We start from the raw sequence: 17,796 nt of genomic DNA on the forward strand, positions 1-17,796 counted from the left end.
GTTTTGATATTATGAAAATCAACTTTTTCTAACTACAATGCATAGTGCTAGTATGTCTAACATCCATACGCCACACAAAAGTCCTGCATTGTCCATGAATTCAAAGTACAGGCGGAGATAGCAGCATTACCTAGCTACTTCCTATGGCAAGACCCCTGTTTCAAGATGGCAGTTTTGATGCATGCTTAGAACCCCAAGGCGACATCTAGTGTACATATCTATGGAAGCCCCTCCCATGACTCGAATCTCTACGTGAATGTCTCGATGACTAGAATTTCACGAGTAAACTTAAAATGTTCAAGCGGCAAACTAGACGCGGTAGATGCGAATTTGACGCCCCAAATGCGGCTGGTGTGAACCCACAGTAACAGGGTACTCTTTGTACTCTAAACGATACCTGCAGGAATTGGGTTTGCTGCTGGACAAGTTGAGCTTGGGCCTGGCCTTGCTGTTGGGCTGTTGCCACAGCCGTCTGTGACTGCGTCTGGGCCTGCTGCTCCTGCGTCTGCGCAGGCGGCTGCTGGGCGATGCTGATAGTTTGAGCCTGGCCCTGCTGTGGTGCAAATGCAGTGACCACTTGCCCCATGAACATGGTGGTAGGCACCATAACCGCACCGCATGCCATTGGACCGGTTACAAGCTTCGTGAGAAGCTGTGGAGCAGCCGGAAACCTGTGGGAAGTTTTAAACAGTTTTAAAGCACCTGTCTGTAAAATCCAGGCTTAATGGGGAAATTTCACAACACTTTTTTTTAAGATGTCAAATAAATCTTTGGTGCCTCCAGAGTATGTATGTGTCGTTCTCTCTCAAAATACCATATAGATAATTTATTATATCATGTTAAAATTGCCACTTTGTAGGTGTGAGCAATAATGTGCCATTTTTGGGTGTGTCCTGTTAAATGCAAATGAGTTGATCTCTGCACTAAATGGCAGTGCTGTGGTTGAATAGTGCAGATTAAGGGGCGGTATTATCCTCTTTTGACATCACAAGGGGAGCCAAATTTCAATGACCTATTTTTTCACATGCTTGCAGAGGCTAGTTTACCAAAACTAAGTTACTGGGTTGACCTTTTTAATTTTTCTAGGTTGATAAAAGCACCGAGGACCCAATTCAGGCACTTAAACACGGAAAAGTCAGTTTTTCATCATATGTCCCCCTTTAAGTCTCATAATATAATTATAAGATTAGGAGCATCAAAGTTTGATTTCACTCATTGACTTCAATCTTCGACATGACCTCACTCAGGCTATATTAAAGATATCAAGGTTATATTTTCACACAATGTTCTTTACATTACATATGATTGTGATGTGGTTTCACTGGCAGGGTCACATATGTATGGTTGGTACCTTATCTGACGATCTTGTGCGAAAGTGGCGACAGTGCCACCACTGGGGGTGCTGTTCTGGGCCAAGCTTGTGGCGATCTGCACGACGTTGGCTTGGGCAGGCTGAGAGATCATCATGGTGTTATATAAAGATGCAGGCAATGCTCCTTGAGGAGACTGAAGCGTGTGAGATGACCTCTGAGGCTGCTAAGGGAAGAGAGATTGATAATAGTCAAATTCATATTCATCCAAATGTTATATATTCCGGTTTTATTTCGCATTGACTGATGTGTTACACTTGTCTACCTGTGTTAGTGTTGAGCTTTGATCTCTGATAAGGTTCTGCTGTTGTGGTGCCGGTGGTGGTGCCTGTTGAGAATGCTGTGTGACGGCGTGTTGTGTCCCTGTGTGCGTGGACTGCAGACCACTTTGCAGGTTGCCTGCTGGCACCACTGCACCCTGCATGGAAAGAGCGCCCCCTGTCTGCACAGATGATCCCTGCGCCAACTGCACCGAGCCAAGGTTGATACCGCCTGCTCCTGGCTGCAAGAACATCTACATACACACATAAGAGAGAGTCACTTTAAAGGACAATAGCAGCTGGGTTTTAGTATGATATTAATAATGTAACTTAGTAGAAATGTAGGCATTTTTGGACAATAACCGCAATATATTCATAGCTCACAAAATAAATTATTTAATCTCTTAGTTTCAATGATCATCCAAACACTCAATATTTTTATGCACATCCATGCTCTTCTGCATCTGGACACTAGGGGGTGCTCTCTCACCTGTAAGTTCTGTCCCTGCACCCTCTGCAGTTCTTCTTGTATTTGCCGTAGCTCGTCTTGTTGTCTCTGGATGTTGGCCTCGATCATGCGCGTGCGCTGCTCCAGCTGATCCTTAAGATGTTGCATCGCATCCATCTGCGTAGAAAATTGCAGCACCGGCTATAGAATATAATATTGAATTATTAGTAGATGGGGTAAAAATGTATTTGCCCTTTAAATAGCATAAACCTGAGCAGCCAGTGTGCAGACATAAACCACCCTGTTCTCTTTTTTATAAAACAGGTGATGGTTGAATTACCTGTACGTTAGGCTGAAGTTGCTGAGGCTGAGACACTAGGGATGTTGCCATCGTCTGTGCCGTGTTCTGAGAGCTCATAGACTGAAGAGAGATAACATACATCAGCTTAATATTCACACATATTCACACACGAAGCAGCAACTAAGAAAAGAAACCAAAGGTTTTGTCGGAGGAGAGCAGAAACAGAAAACGGGAGAGTGACAGAATAAAAGTAAGGACGAGGATCAATATTGGGCCAGCGTTCGCTCGCTGGTGTGAACTAAAGGAGGAGGAGGGGTTCTTGACTGATGCTGACTTGGCCGTCATGCTTTTGGACTAGTAAGTAATGTTATATGCAAGCAATATAAGTCCTGTCTGGCAATTTTTTTTTTAACGTAATTTTTACTGGAGGCTACTTGGAGAGGCGAGACTGTAGATAGAGACTTATATCACGTGACACTGTGGTGCTGTTGTAACCTCATAGACCTACGTCACCTGCGATTGGAGTTCGATTCCCCTTTAAGGCAATTTTTTTTATATAAACTTTAACCAAGCGACCACCGTTGCAACTGGCTTGTTAACGTGAGCTACACAATCTTTTGGCGTTTGAAAAAAATAAAACCCATGACATTATATTCATATAAAATGCTGGAAGGCACACTTTGTGACCTAAAGAGTTGTCTTCTTTTACTTTGCGACACTGCTGCGGCGCTTGTGGCCTCTAGGGGCGCTTGATGTGAAAAATACATGTCTAGCACCCCCTAGTGGCCAGAAAGTTCCATGGTGTGCCTTTAAATACACTAGTAAATCACAAATGATTACACCAAACACTATTTAGTATTTCCCTTTTTTCTCAACAAGATTCAGGTCAATTGCTTAGTTTTTCTTTGTTTGCGCAAAACCTTGGTGACTTAAATAGTGTCGAACAGGGGTTTTAAAACTTTATGATAGCATTGACCCACACATATGATGAACCTTTCGCAAGAAACCCCTTTCCTAAAATTAATATACATATTTTGTATAAATGAACATTTAAACTGTGTTAGATAAATAGTAGTTGTGATATTATAAAGACATCATATTGTTTACAAACTTAAATAATTGGCTACACAGTAGACTTTTACTATTTTTCCTGTCTTTTTCTCTTTAAATTTTCTGGCAACCCCTTAGAACCTTCAGGGAAACCCCTGAAAGTCCCCAGTTTAAACACCCCTGGAGTAGAATCTTAGATATTTATTTAATCATTTTCAAACAATTTCAGATTATAATGCATTTTCAGACTTCAAATTTTACATTTCAGACATATAATTTTTAAAGTAATAATGACACATGCTAACCTGACTGCTAATGGAGGACCTCCGCTGTGATGTCATCTCAATGGCTGAGACTGATTGGCGGGGAGGTGTGATATGGTCTGTCTGTGGTTTTGTCTGTGTGGCTAAAAAGAGAAACATGCATATTAATCAGACAATAATATTACGCTTAAACATTACTACTGCCGTTGTCTTCGGTATGTAATACGTACACGTGGGGTCGGAGACGGCTGTGTGTGAGGAGGACTTGCGGGAGCTCCTTGAGGAGGCGGAGGGTGTGCGGCTGTGATCGAAACGCTCCAGCGCCTCCTTCAGGCTGGATGTATTCAACTGAGACTCAGAGCCGGAGTCTTGGGACTAAAACAAAGTAAAACATGGTCAACATTAAAGAAATGCTTTTAAGTTAAGCTCAGTTCATTAGCCTCGGTGGCATACTGATCATCACATAAGTAAATAAATACATTTAAACCTTACAAAATGTTGACTGAATGAATTATAAATAAATAAGCAAGTAGAGACACAGACTAACTCTTTCACCGCCATTATGAGAAAACGCTTCCCTGCCAATGACCAGTATTTCTGGCTTTCCGCAATACAGCTATTATCCACTGGGTCCTTCCGCAACTTATGCAACCCGTAAGTAACGCCTCACGTGTAACCGTGGGTTTACACCAGATGCGAGTTCAAAGATTTGCGCGAGTAGATTACATACGAAGTCAATGCAAAGACACGATCACACACGTCCTCGCGTTTGGTGATGCGAATGATCCGATATGGGCTGTGCATTTTCCGCGAAAAACATGCACTATTCGCCTCAAACGCATCTACACCCAAGTTGAAAATATTCAACTCGAGCGAAAAATTCGCATGACACGAAGTTAAATCCACGAGTAATCTAGAGCGAGAAACGCGATGCCCCGCGTTTGGTGTGTACATAGCATAAGAGTAATGCAGGGTTCAGATGTGATAGAGGCGGCAAGCAGGAGTGATTTACATGTTAGGTGCGACGCGAATGGCGCGGAGCGGATGGCGCGTTCCGCTCGAATTGAGCGTTGCCCTGGGACACAGGGACACAGTAGTGACGTGATTACAGGAAGGGAGCGGAGTCGCAGAAGCCCCTTCCAAGACGCAAATTTCCATGTGAATGTCTTGAATGACTAGAATTTCACGCGTGGCTTTCATGCGCAAATGAAGCGAGTAAACTTAAATGTTCCCGCGTCCAACAACGCGCGAATAGCAAAAATGGAATTATCTCAGCTTTTTGCTCAACATTTGGTGTTTTTGAAGAAACCTACCCATATTTAAGAGGGGATTACAACATTTTCTGAAAGGCATTTAAGTTTTGTGAAAATCATGAAAAATGCTGGCACTGGCTGGCAACCTTTTTTTAAATACTGGCGGCGAAAAAGTTAAAATCGTCTGCTCAGTGTTTAATGCTATTTTACATATTTGCCCATTACATTTGTTACATGACTTTAAATTCAGAATCAAATTAGTTTCGTCTCACCTTGTCTGCTGAGATTTCCGGAGGCGACTCCTCAATCCCCAGTTCTCGACGCTGTTCAGCTCTCACTTCAGCGTAACTGACACACAACACATTCAATCATTATTTACTTAAATTTATTATAAACTAAAGAAATACTATAAAAATTAAACAAAAACACTCTAGGCCACCAAACTAGGCACAATTTGTGTGTCTGAAACATGACAATCACAACCATCAAGACAAAGTTAAATACTTTGTTACACACATTTTTTTTTTACATGTATTTACTATAGTAATAACAATAAGTTATGCATAATTACATGCAACTAACCATGAACCAAACCCTCATCCTAACCCTAATGTAAGTACATCGGGGTGGTTTCCCAGACAGGTCTTATCTCAATCACAAAATAAAATGCTTGTTTAAGCTGCCTTCATTTAAAACACTTTGTACTGACATATTTTAACATATATCATTGCCATTTTTTGTCTCAAGATGCATACCAGTATTGTTGTTTTTTGTTGTTGTAAAAACTACTTAAATATCCTATTATTACTAAGGCCTAGTCCTGGATTAATCTTAACCCTGTCTGAGAAACCACTCCATTGTTAATTAATATTACTCATTATTTAAATGCATAATTACACTGCAACAAGGACACTTAACACAATAAAAGTGTGACCAAAATTTGCACATAAATTCAATAATATTTATACAAAAAGTTATACATATGCATAACATAAACATAGTTATATGGGACTATGAACCAATCAGAAGGTGCAGGGCAATCCAGAGTGACGCTTCTTGTTTTAATCTATTTTGTTGGTGTCTTGCATGTACGGTAGTTGATTAAGCGTTTGCTGCGCATGCTTGAAGTCTTACCTGACCACAGTGTGTGTGCAGACGATAAACTCGGGCCGTGAGTTCCACTGGTGGTAGGTGATGTAGTAATGCGTCTGTAGCCAGATCCACTGCTGACCTTTGGTTAGAAATCGATAATAGCACGACTTCCCCTTACCGTACTGCATTACTGCAGAAAAAGATGGTAAAAAAGAGACATCTTACACAGAGTCAACACGATTTCAGGGACAAGAAATCATGAATCATGCTTTAACTTTGAGAGAGATAGAGCAGAGTTCAACTTACATTGCTCATGGCATTTGGCCAGCGTCTCCAGGTCATCCACATGATAGTAGTCATAGCCAGACGTACCCAGAACTTCAAAGGGCAGGTAACCTATGATGGGAGGTGCCCTGCAGAACATACCACATGCCACTTCATATCAACTTTATACCCATGCATAACATCAACATTGAACTTGCAATGTTTATATTGGCGTAGATTTAAAAATCAAATGTCACAGATAGATTTGAACAGAATTGGTTGGCTAAACTTAAGCTGAGCTGACAAATGATAATGTGGAAAATATTATTCACTGCAAAATCCAGCAGCTGTGCCCAAAATTCTTGCTATAAAACAAATATAAGAACATGACAGCGCCAGCCACCATTTCTCTAAAATGACTAGTCTAAACTTAATTTAGACTAAATTAATATAGGCAGTTGTGGCCTAATGGTTAGAGAGATGGGCTTATAGCTCGAAGGTCGCTGGTTTGAGTCTCACGACCTGAGGTGCCCTTTAGCAAGGCATGTTTCCCCCAATTAATCTGCTTTGGTTGCGTGTGTGTGTTCACGACTTGCCCTGCTCACTGGGATGTGTTAAATCCAGGTCACATTTAAAAAAAATCACGTCACTTTTACTTCACTTTTCACTTTAATTTAACTTTTCAAAGCAAAAGGAGACAAGAGCAATTTACAGAGAACACTGCTTGATATTATTTTCGATTTAAATATTTTTGAGCCTGTGGTTTTGTTCAGACACTCTGAAGGAAATACACTGTGCTATAACAAAGTGTAACATTGTCCCACCACAGGGTCTTCTGACTCATGTACTACAAACAAGACCCTTAAAAAAGCTTAACTGAGAAGAGACTACAGGCTGTGTTGTAACCGTTACAGGCTTACACAGCCAGAGGTGCAGGACTTATTGAAAACAAGTATTATAAAGTGATGGTTGGTAAATGGAAAATTATGAAATAGAAAGTTGTCACAAAAACACTGTGGCCCCATTTACAAGAATGAGTAAAGCAACAGTTCAGCCAAATATGAAAATGTATAATTTACTCACTTTTATGCCATCTCATACGTATGTGACTTTCTATCTTTGGTTGAACTCAAACAAGTTTATATTGAAATGCCGTCATGTTATCTTACTTTGTGGCGATAATCCAAAAAGCCCATACTATATCTTTGGTGATGTTCAAATATGGCATTAAGTTTAAATATGGTGGCATGTCTGTAACATTGAATCTTACACCCATGAACTGTATAACCCCATTCACACAGCATTTTGATCTCAGAAATTTCCATAAAATTGGCAGAGAGCCTTCTGTGTGAAAAAACACATCCTGTAAATTAGGGCTGGGCAAAAATTCTCTCTTGAATTGAGAATCGAAATCGAATCGATACCTAGCCCTACTGTAAATGTTCTGGGATTGCTCCCATAAAGAGGACCTAGTAACATCACTGTAACATTTACGGAACGCGTCCTGTGTGAACAAAAGGCTGTAACAATTCCATAAGGGGCATGCCATAGAGAGGACACACGTGTGTCATTGCAACAAGAAGCTATGGTTCAGCTCTTAGACACAAGGAATTTAAATGCAGATTAACATTCACGCCGAGAAATATCTGCATACTGGAGTAAAGTATCACTATCATAATCAGCACTGAAGCTATGGTCATTCACCAGCATGACAACAGCGCATCACATGCTCCTTTGTGATATTATCATAAACAAAAATGCACATGTGTGGTTTCTCAAGAGAAATCACATATAATAAGCAAACTTTAGGTGCTGCGGATGAATGCACGCACAGTTTCCAGAAAATCTGCAGGGAGAATGAACCAAAAAAATAAATGATCCCCGGACAAATCCCAGACACATATTCTGTGTATTTTTCGTAATCTCTGTGTGAAAAGAGCTTTTCCATGGATATGTGACTTATTGATCAATATTAATGGTATTCTTTTACAAACATATTTCATTTAATTTCAATCATTTATATTACTTTAAAGGGGACACATTTCACAATACTTTTTAAGATGTGAAATAAATCTTTGGTGTCCCCAGAGTACGCATGTGAAGTTCCATCTCAAAATACCCCACAGATAATTTATTATAGCATGTTAAAATTGCCACTTTGTAGGTGTGAGCAAAAATGTGCCGGCTTACGTCAGAGGTATTCAGATCAATCACAACGTACTGGTAAGCTCGCCAACAGGGACAGTGCTTTTTAAATCGGTGAGTTTTGTAACAAATCAGAGCGTCTGAGAAAGGCAGGGATATCTGGAGCTACAAAAATGTACGGTATGTGAAAAAAAATGTGTTTTTAACCATAAACAGGGTTTCCCGCAGAAAATTTGTTAGTTAAGGTGGTATGGTTGGGCGGGTGGGCGTTGCATCAAAGGGGCGGGGCGTATGCATCATGATGAAAATTAAAATATTTTATTTAAAGGTATAGCGGAAGATTTTCGTTTTCCGGGTGGATCACCACTGTTATTGGTCATCCCAGATGTCAATCATTCTGATTATATGTTGACATATAACCGCCGTACGTGCTCGCCTCTACGTTCGCTTTCTGCACATGCGCACTTTCACGTGTATGTGTGTTGTGCTACAGTTTCAACCATTCATTGAAGGTCGCGTTCTCACTGTGTTTTTTTCAAAATGTCTGAGGGTCGCAAGAGAAAAAGTGTCTACAAATTGTATGACAAGAAGAGAAAGGACTATAAAGAAAGAAACAAGACCAGAGTGTTTATGGAAGACTATTTCACACACTGGCGTGAGCTAAAAGGACAGGTTGGGCTTCCCACGCGAAGTTTCTACTGGAAAGGTACATTTTGTCATGCTATTTGGAGAAATCCATTTAAAATCACTGCTAGTAAAAGTTGATGTAAGCTATGATTAGCGATGCTAGCCCTGGCACAAGTCACGAACTGCACAGACACGATAAACATGCCGACAGCAACTTGTAAACAGAGCGAAGAGAAGAACTGAGCTCCTGCATGCTCTCTCTCTGTCTCGTGCACGCGTTTAACAGGCGTTCCCTCTCGGTAGGAGGGAGAGTGTTGCGTGTGCATTTTCTTAAAAAAAAATATCGAGGGGTGGTTCTTTTAAATAATTCGGGAAAATCTTCCGCTATACCTTTAAAACACTCAAATAAAACTTAATTTTGAAGAAACTATGACAGAAAATGAACACATACTAGATTTTGAATGTATTAAATGTTTTTACCTCTAATGGGAATAGCTGCGTGATGAAGTGAAACTAAAGGGTTAATAAACACAAACTAAAGCAGATGTTGTAGAACATCTGTCGAATGATGATAGATAGCGCAAAAATTGTAAAAACTGATTATTTCCCACTATTAAATTACATTATCTTAAAAGAGTGTAACTACTGCATGTAAATAATGCACATGAATAAAGTGAGCAAGAGCGCTCAACATTTATATCGAATCAACAGAAACGTGAATCCTAGCCAGCAGGTTGCTCAAACAACAAAATCACCAGCTAACTTACTTTAATATTTGCAAGAACTATAGACGAATACAATAACAGGCTTGAATAACCCCAAAACATAAGTCCACTTACAGTTCTCACGGACATGTGTTTTATCAACTGGCTATCTTCCATACATGACGGACCACGTCTTTATCTAATTTCGGCCGTGTGGCCTGCGTGCACGCTCTTGGTATGAAGCACGTCCGCACTATTCTCCGAGATGTTTTATCAACTGGCTAGTTATCCTCCAGACAGTGGGGGTCCGGACCACGTCTTTCTCATTTCAGCTGTGTGGCGCGCATCCTGCTCGCTGTGTGAAGAGCGTCCGAGCTATTCTCCGAGATGCACTTGACAGCCTTTTTTGCAGCGAAAAGGCCTTTTTTTGGACGACCTAGTTAAGGCGGTAGGGTTTCCAAGTTTAGGCGGGCCGCCTGAACTGAAATGGGCTGCGGGAAACCCTGATAAACCACACAAAGACATTGTATTATACCCAATACACAAAATAACATTGTTTTATGCTAATAAAAGTTTTTTTAACATCGAAATAGGTGTTCTTTAATAAAAAAAATATTCATTTGAGAAAAGTAAGAAAGCCACATACATCATGGATGGCATGAGGGCAAGTAGATTATGACAGATTTTCATTTTTTTTTTTTCATATTTGGGTGAACTGTTCCTTTAAGATCTGTTTTGCTTAATCTAATCCATTCAACTGGAAGATTTAATAAAGACTTCAGAGAACTTCAGTAGACTTGATATAAATACGTAGTGACAAACAAGACCAGCTAATACAGGTATTCAACAAAATAATATGAAACATCTGGAGTGTGCTCAAAAATTTAGTATATTTGGGGGAAACGGTACACTAATTTATGCGTTTTCTAATTTATCCATATGTGCTCCATTAACAACCAGCAGATTGATGTATATACTCCAAGTCTCTTCAAATGGTCACGTGTGTCTCTTAGGTCTAACCATCTAACCAAAACGAATTCTTCACTCCAGAAAGAAGAATAAATTCGAAACAGGAAGTTGTGTGTGCATAAGCTCATAGAAACACTCAATGAAGTTTGTACCTGTGGTCCAAGAACAGGAATTTCCATTCTAAACTGTGTCTGGAAGTAAACTCCTCATTGGACTCCTCCACAGTACACATTTCCTGCAGAACAGAGGTTACAAACATAACCTTTCATACAGCTCCTACAATACGAAAACAAACATCTGAAGACAGAGCCCAAGTGACCTACTTCTCACACAGAGACTGTTTTGCATGCTGGTCATTATCTATGTCTCCAAAACAAAGCGAATTCTTGTACAAACATGTACTGTGTCTATCATCAACACACCCACACAGACACCGGGGCTCTCTCACACACATGTACTGTACTGTACAACCAGTGTCACGATCAACATTTACACACTGTCACTGTCTTTCGGGTAAATAATAAGAGTCTCAGAAGACCAATGAGAAGATGCCAAGTAAGCTTTGGCTCAACCTACCTTGATAAACTGAGGTTTGGCTAACCTCACAGTTGCAATGAAACACACTCTGTCTTCGAAAGCAGGTCTCAGCGATCGCTGAATCACTCCCTCAAAGCCGTTACGCGTCGAGTTAGGCACTGCGGGTAACAAAAGACAAATCGATCCATCAGGAAATCTTCAAAAATGAAATCTTTGAATGGAAAAAAACCAAATCGAGCCGTTTAGGTCTGCCACTAGGTGGCAGCACTTGCAAAGAAATTATGCTTTGAAAACAATTCAAGTGTCACTTATATTGGTGCTGTACAGCACTATTCATAATACATAATATTTCGAAGTAGCTTCACAGAAAATATATAATTAAAATTTGCAATTAGTAACTTTCTATAGATACATCCCTTAAAGGCGGGGTGCATGATTTTTGAAAAACACTTTGAATAAAGGAGTTGGGCCAAGTACCAAAACACACTTATAGCCAATCAGCATTAAGCAGCGTGTCTATTAACCGACATTGTTGCCTGGGTTGCGTATGTGTGGGGCAGGTTTATCAAAAAAAGGTCCAGATTCTATTGGGTTAGGGGCGTGTTTGTTCAGGTGACTTTAAATATCAACATTGGCTTTCAGAGATCATGCACCCCGCCTTTAACTCTTTCCCCGCCATTGACGAGATATCTCGTCAATTAAGAGAAAACGCTTCCCCGCCAATGACGAGATATTCCGTCTTTCCGCAATACCGCTATTATCCACCAGGTGGCGCCCTTCCGCAACTTTTTAAACCCGGAAGTATTGCCCTATGGCATACTGCTGCATGTCCGTGTCTGTTTTAAAGATCGCTCTGAATATGATCTCTATGAAAAGTCCGTCATAAAAATGGAATTATCTCTGCTTTTTGCTCAAAATATGGTGTTTTTGCAAAAACCTACCCATATTCAAAAGCTGATTGCAAAAGAACCACTAAAGGTAGGATGAAACGGTTTTTTTGTTTGAAAGCAGAGGGTCTGTTCTTTCATTTGGTATATTGTATGCTTATATATTTAAAGAAGAACATTTTCTGGAAGGCATTAAACTTTAGTGAAAATCATGAAAAATGCTGGCGCTGGCTGGCAACTTTTTTTTAAAACGCTGGCGGTGAAAGAGTTAACATGCATCACTTAATATGCAACTATGGAAACCATCACTGTAAAAATGCCTTGTTGCACTTACATTTTTAAGTTTAATCAACTTGAATTTACAATTAATTTCAATTTTTTTGATTGTAAATTATAAAAATAAAGTTGCATAAGCTTATGTTGTGTATTTGAAATTAATTGTCAATTCAAGCGGAATAAATTTAAAACTTTTAGAGCAACAAGGATTTTTTTACAGTGTAGATTGACTTAACCAATGGTGTGAGTATGGGGCGGGACCATCTGTTTGTCTGCTTAAAGGCATATTTGGGGTTGTTTGGTAATAATTTTAAAAACACTGTGAAATTTGGTGGCATTGTTGGCACATACATTACTCCACCTTGAACTGCAAAACACCAACGTTCCTTCACTTGAAATCTGGGTCAAAAGCCTGTTTCTCTGCCACATGAGTTTTTTCCAATACTTCCTATTTAAATAATGAACCTCGCTCCATCTACTCTACAAAAAAGCTACGCAATCAGACATTTGGCTGGGTAATTTAATAAAATTGATTCATATGAAAACTTGGCTGATGCTACAGGCAATCGTTCCCACACTCACCAGTGTTGAGGGACTTAAAGTTTCCGATGAACTTGACATACTCATAAACGGGCGGTTCCTTTGGGTCGATCGTGCCCCGGAGCATGTGGCAACAAAACTCTAACTGGTTTTTTGCTGCAGGGAAGACAAACAAAAACAAAAAAAATGTAATCTTAGACATCCTTTGGTTTGCGTGCTAACAAAAGTGAGCTGCAGCAATAAAAAAACTGAGAGATGCATCATAATCAGAATGATAAAAACACTTCATGTTATGAGATGACAAACGTGTTTGTTACACAGCTCTCTCAGAAACTTGATAAATTGCAACATCCGGCAGTTAAATATAAAAATCTTATAAATTACTTCAGCAAAAGTTTGTGACTCATTATGCCACGGTCACACTAAACTGACTTCCATTCATACGCATGCAAATGTAGCAGATAAAAACCTCCTAATTGCCAAATCCACAATTACAGCTGGCCTTTTGTGCTCACTTCCATGCGTTTCGGCAGTATGTTTGAGCACCATATACAATGATGGAGATATTTTAAAATTGATAAGCTGACGTGTCCTTTAGCCATTAGTTTTGGATTTTTGCTAATACAACATAACTCTCATAATTATTTGTTATTTACATTAAATTTAGTTTTGGATGCAGCTGCTTCACAGAAAGTAATAAAAAAGTCAAAACTTCAATGTAAAATCTATTAATAGATAATAATAATATCGCAATTAAAATGTCAAGGTAAATAATCATCATTTTGTCATAATTGTGCAGAAGACGTGACAAATTGATCATTGAAATGTCATAGCGTCATACAGGACCTTTTCAGGGGAATAAAAAAAATTGCATATACAGCAAATCCTACTTTATGTAATATTAAAGGGGCCATGGCACAAAACTTTTTTAAGATGTCAAATAAATCTTTGGTGTCCCCAGAGCACATTTGTGAAGTTTTAGCTCAAAATACCATATAGATAATTTATTATAACATGTTAAATTGCCACTTTGTAGGTGTGCAAAAATGTGCCATTTTGGGTGTGTCCTTTAAAATGCAAATGAGCTGATGAACTTCAAACACTGATCACAATGATGGTGGTTTGTTGCAATTGAAACTCAATTGTGCTTTTCTCTGGACTAAATGGCTGTGCTGTGGTTGGATAAGGCAGATTAAGGGGTGGTATTATTATAAAAGAGCTCCTTATGACATCATAAGGAGAGCCAAATTTCAACGACCCATTTTTTCATGTGCTTGTAGAGAATGGTTAACCAAAACTAAGTTATTGGGTTGAATTTTTTCACATTTTCTAGGTTGATAAAAGCACTGGGGACCCAATCATAACACTTAAACATGGAAAAAGTCAGATTTTCATGCCATGGCCCCTTTAATAAAATTAAAAATGTTGCTGAAAGTCTAATGTGACCATGGCATTAGTCGTGTAAAAAATGCCTTAATATACAGTCAGTTGATTGTTACCAGAAAAAAACCCTTAAGAGTGATTTAAGACATCTCTGCTCCATGTTGGGGTCCTTATCACCCTGTCTGGGTTGTTTTGTGATAACAGCCAGCCGAATGGACATAAGAGAGAGAGCGAGAGAGAGTGCGAGAGAGACAGAGAGACAGAGAGAGAGAGAGAGAGAGAGAGAGAGAGAGAGAGAGAGAAAGAGAGAGAGACTACTAAAAACATAATGGTGCTCTTACTTTTTAGGTAGTCAGGGGTGAGGGTCTCCCCATCTAGAATGTGTGTGGACAGGGCTTTATACACCTCAGAGTGCTCACCCAGTGGAAGAAAATTTAACAGGTTCTGATCCACAAGATCAGACTAAAAATACAACAACAGACATTGTCACCATTATCCGAAATGACAAACAAGCGTACGTGGGGGTAGGACCCATACTCACAGGTAGATGTTCTAATAAAGACGTGACACTTTCTGAGACATAGATTATGTTGCCGTCTGTCATGATAGCCAGAAAAAAGCCATCTAGTGCCTAGGAAAGTAAAGCAAAGCAAAGCAGAAACTCAGCTTAGCTGGGAATACAGAATTTACGAATGGCACAACCTTACAGTACATACACAGTGAGACTTAAGTATTTGTATGCATGTGTGTGCGCAAATCAGAGGAAACGGTCTCACCTCCAGCATCAGCTGTGTGAACTCCTCATTGCTGAGAAAGGGAGGTTTCCAGTCCTGACGGATTTCACTGGACTCAGACTGTGCAGCGATTTCTAAAGAAATACAGCACATAACACTTTCCTTTAAATACAAGACGACATCAATAAAAACATTTCCTCTGTCAGAAATAAAATGGTCAAAATATGCACCCCAGCTGTCACTGCGGCTGTACCCTTTCAAAAGGTATAGCTTTATACCTACCTAAAATAGTTAATAATTAGGGTGACCATACGTGCCATTTGCACCATTTTTATGAAAGTTAAGACTAAATGGACCTGAAAATGTCATATGGTGTAACTGCCAATTGTGCCAAAGAATGAGAAATATTAAATATTTTATCCACATCAAAAAAGCATAATCATAAAAAAATTGAAAATATAATTTTATTAGGTATTTCTTAATGTAAATTTTATTGCAGTTTTGTAATATTTGTCTCGACATAGGCTGAAAACAGCTCTGTTTTCTAAATAATCTTTGACAAATGATGTAAAAATGTATGTAAAAAATCATATTGCAATAAACTAAATGATTATATTTTATTCCACTTTTTACAAATATATTTATATTTTAATAAAAAAATACTAGTTACACCAATTGACACAGACCAGTTACACCACATTGACATTTTTGCAATTATACCCCAAATATTCTTTCAAAATGAAATAAAACCAGAATTTGTAGACTTGGTCCTCTTTTTATTATAACATTTATTTTGAAATTTTAACCCTTTTACATGTAATTTATCCATACGGACACAAAATAATTAACGTCACATCATTGACCCATCTACAGATACCGACCGATGTGATGTTTCTTTACATTTTCTACACACAGAGCTCAAATTCATTGCATTTTCCTCTTCTCTTTTCATTGACAGGATGTATCATCCATGACTGTTGGCTGTTTTTAATCTATCAGCCATCAGTGCAAAAATGTTATCTTTTTATCGACCGATACCAATTATTATATATCGGTGCATCTCTCCTTTTTACTGTATTCAGTTAAGTGTTAGTTTCAGTATTATTCTTTCCACTAAGTGGCATTTTTATTTCCTCTGTGTTGCCTGTCACAATGCATTCCTTTCTATCTGGGTTACTTTTGGTCAGAATACATGAATAGGAAAAAACCTGACTTGCCAGATTACACTAAATCCAACCGCAGATGCATTGTCTAAAAATATGCAGAGTAAACAATAAGGCAAAGTTATTGTACTATTTAGAAAACTGATTGCCTGGAACTACAATCACCTTTATGTTTGCGCAGGAAGTCGATGCTCTTCTGGAGGATGGTAGACTTGTCCATCTTCCGGGTGTTACCCGGCAACATGGTGCCCAGTTCTTTGATGAGCACATTGAACTGGTCTCGCCTCTTCTTTTCCGACTTGTTCCTAGAAACTCTATAAATGTAAAAAAAAAAGAAAGAGGTGGGAAATTCGAGTTGCAATCATAAAACCAACAAAAGAACATAGTCATAGTTAAACACACACTCCATTAAACTTCATATTAAACTGTCCTTCAACATAAATCAATAACGATAAGTTATCAAATCAGAGAAATATATTGTATAAGTATGATACTGTATATATAAATATCAGACATACAGCAGTCAGAGTTAAACAATCATAACTAGGTCAACTTTTAGTTTCTATTCAGGGTTCAAAACCACTTTGGATAAACTACCCTAAAAATATTTTGTTAACACAGTTCTCTAAGGTCAACCTAAACATGACTGAATCATGCTCTTTCATGAAATAAGAGAGTTGATGGGTTTGGTTCAGTAAATTCATTTAATTACCTTTTTGCTTTGTCCTTCTCATCTTCTTCCATCAACCCATCAAAGATGCTGCTGTCATCTCTAAAAAAACAAAAAACAAGAGCATAACAGGTTATACTCTGGTATAGTATAATTTAACTGGTCAATCGAGGTCAGCTCCCTTCCCCACCCCTTTCAAAGTCTGCAGCTATTTACTGTGCTCAAATATTAGTATGTGAACAACACTGTCTACAAACATCAAATTTTCCTTTAATGCCACACGTTTTTAACCACAACCAGGCCATGTAATAAATCATTAAACTGGCAGTATATCAGTAGCAGAGGTGGTGGTGAATTGGCAATAAAGGCCTATGGGGTGTGTTTTGGTGTATATTTAGATCCAGTGTTTTCTGACTCAGCAGCTTTGAGTGTGCAGCAAAAAAGAAAGACCAGCTGTCCACAGCAGCTGATGTGAGAACAGTTTGTGATGGCTGAGGGATTTTGATGCTATAACATCTTCTAAGGTCACTGGCGGTCAATAACACACAAGAGTGCATCAGAAGAATCACTACGGCGGTGTTTCCAAACCCTGTTCCTGGAGGCACACCAACACTACACGGCTGTGTCCGCAGGCAATTGACTCATGAGGCAATGACATCAGCGGGATGAAGACAGCTCCGGGGAATGCATTTGGACAGCCGTCATAAGCAGTGAAACTATTTTTTGTTCGAAATATAAACATATCCGATATTTGAAAACAAAAATACTAATTTCTTGCTAGAAATGCAATCAAAAGTTGTAAAAAGTGAACACCAAATTTGTGCTCCAGACACTTTCTTGGCCGCCGCTTTATTTTTCTA

The 17,796-nt window shown here is 39.0% G+C and overlaps 1 protein-coding gene across 3 annotated transcripts in view; it reads right to left on the bottom strand.

Annotated features, from left to right (window-relative positions):
* clocka (clock circadian regulator a) overlaps positions 1 to 17,796 on the bottom strand; it is a 66,368-nt gene that overhangs the window by 5,971 nt on the left and 42,601 nt on the right. The window contains exons 6-23 of one of the 3 annotated variants that reach the window (XM_065257164.1): positions 16,979 to 17,038; positions 16,432 to 16,580; positions 15,146 to 15,237; positions 14,911 to 15,000; positions 14,711 to 14,831; positions 13,029 to 13,142; positions 11,323 to 11,441; positions 10,899 to 10,981; positions 6,344 to 6,450; positions 6,080 to 6,227; positions 5,218 to 5,293; positions 3,923 to 4,067; positions 3,735 to 3,835; positions 2,419 to 2,499; positions 2,121 to 2,255; positions 1,636 to 1,884; positions 1,352 to 1,536; positions 398 to 671 (exon numbers count right to left, since the gene is read on the bottom strand). In XM_065257164.1, the coding sequence (XP_065113236.1) occupies positions 398 to 671; positions 1,352 to 1,536; positions 1,636 to 1,884; positions 2,121 to 2,255; positions 2,419 to 2,499; positions 3,735 to 3,835; positions 3,923 to 4,067; positions 5,218 to 5,293; positions 6,080 to 6,227; positions 6,344 to 6,450; positions 10,899 to 10,981; positions 11,323 to 11,441; positions 13,029 to 13,142; positions 14,711 to 14,831; positions 14,911 to 15,000; positions 15,146 to 15,237; positions 16,432 to 16,580; positions 16,979 to 17,038 (2,329 nt within the window). Of the gene's footprint in view, positions 1 to 397; positions 672 to 1,351; positions 1,537 to 1,635; positions 1,885 to 2,120; positions 2,280 to 2,418; positions 2,500 to 3,734; positions 3,836 to 3,922; positions 4,068 to 5,217; positions 5,294 to 6,079; positions 6,228 to 6,343; positions 6,451 to 10,898; positions 10,982 to 11,322; positions 11,442 to 13,028; positions 13,143 to 14,710; positions 14,832 to 14,910; positions 15,001 to 15,145; positions 15,238 to 16,431; positions 16,581 to 16,978; positions 17,039 to 17,796 lie in introns of all 3 variants that reach the window. The other 2 variants (XM_065257163.1, XM_065257162.1) reach the window with 2 other exon arrangements.

This window comes from Paramisgurnus dabryanus, chromosome 12 (genome assembly GCF_030506205.2).
Source record: "Paramisgurnus dabryanus chromosome 12, PD_genome_1.1, whole genome shotgun sequence".
NCBI classification, from domain to species: domain Eukaryota; kingdom Metazoa; phylum Chordata; class Actinopteri; order Cypriniformes; family Cobitidae; genus Paramisgurnus; species Paramisgurnus dabryanus.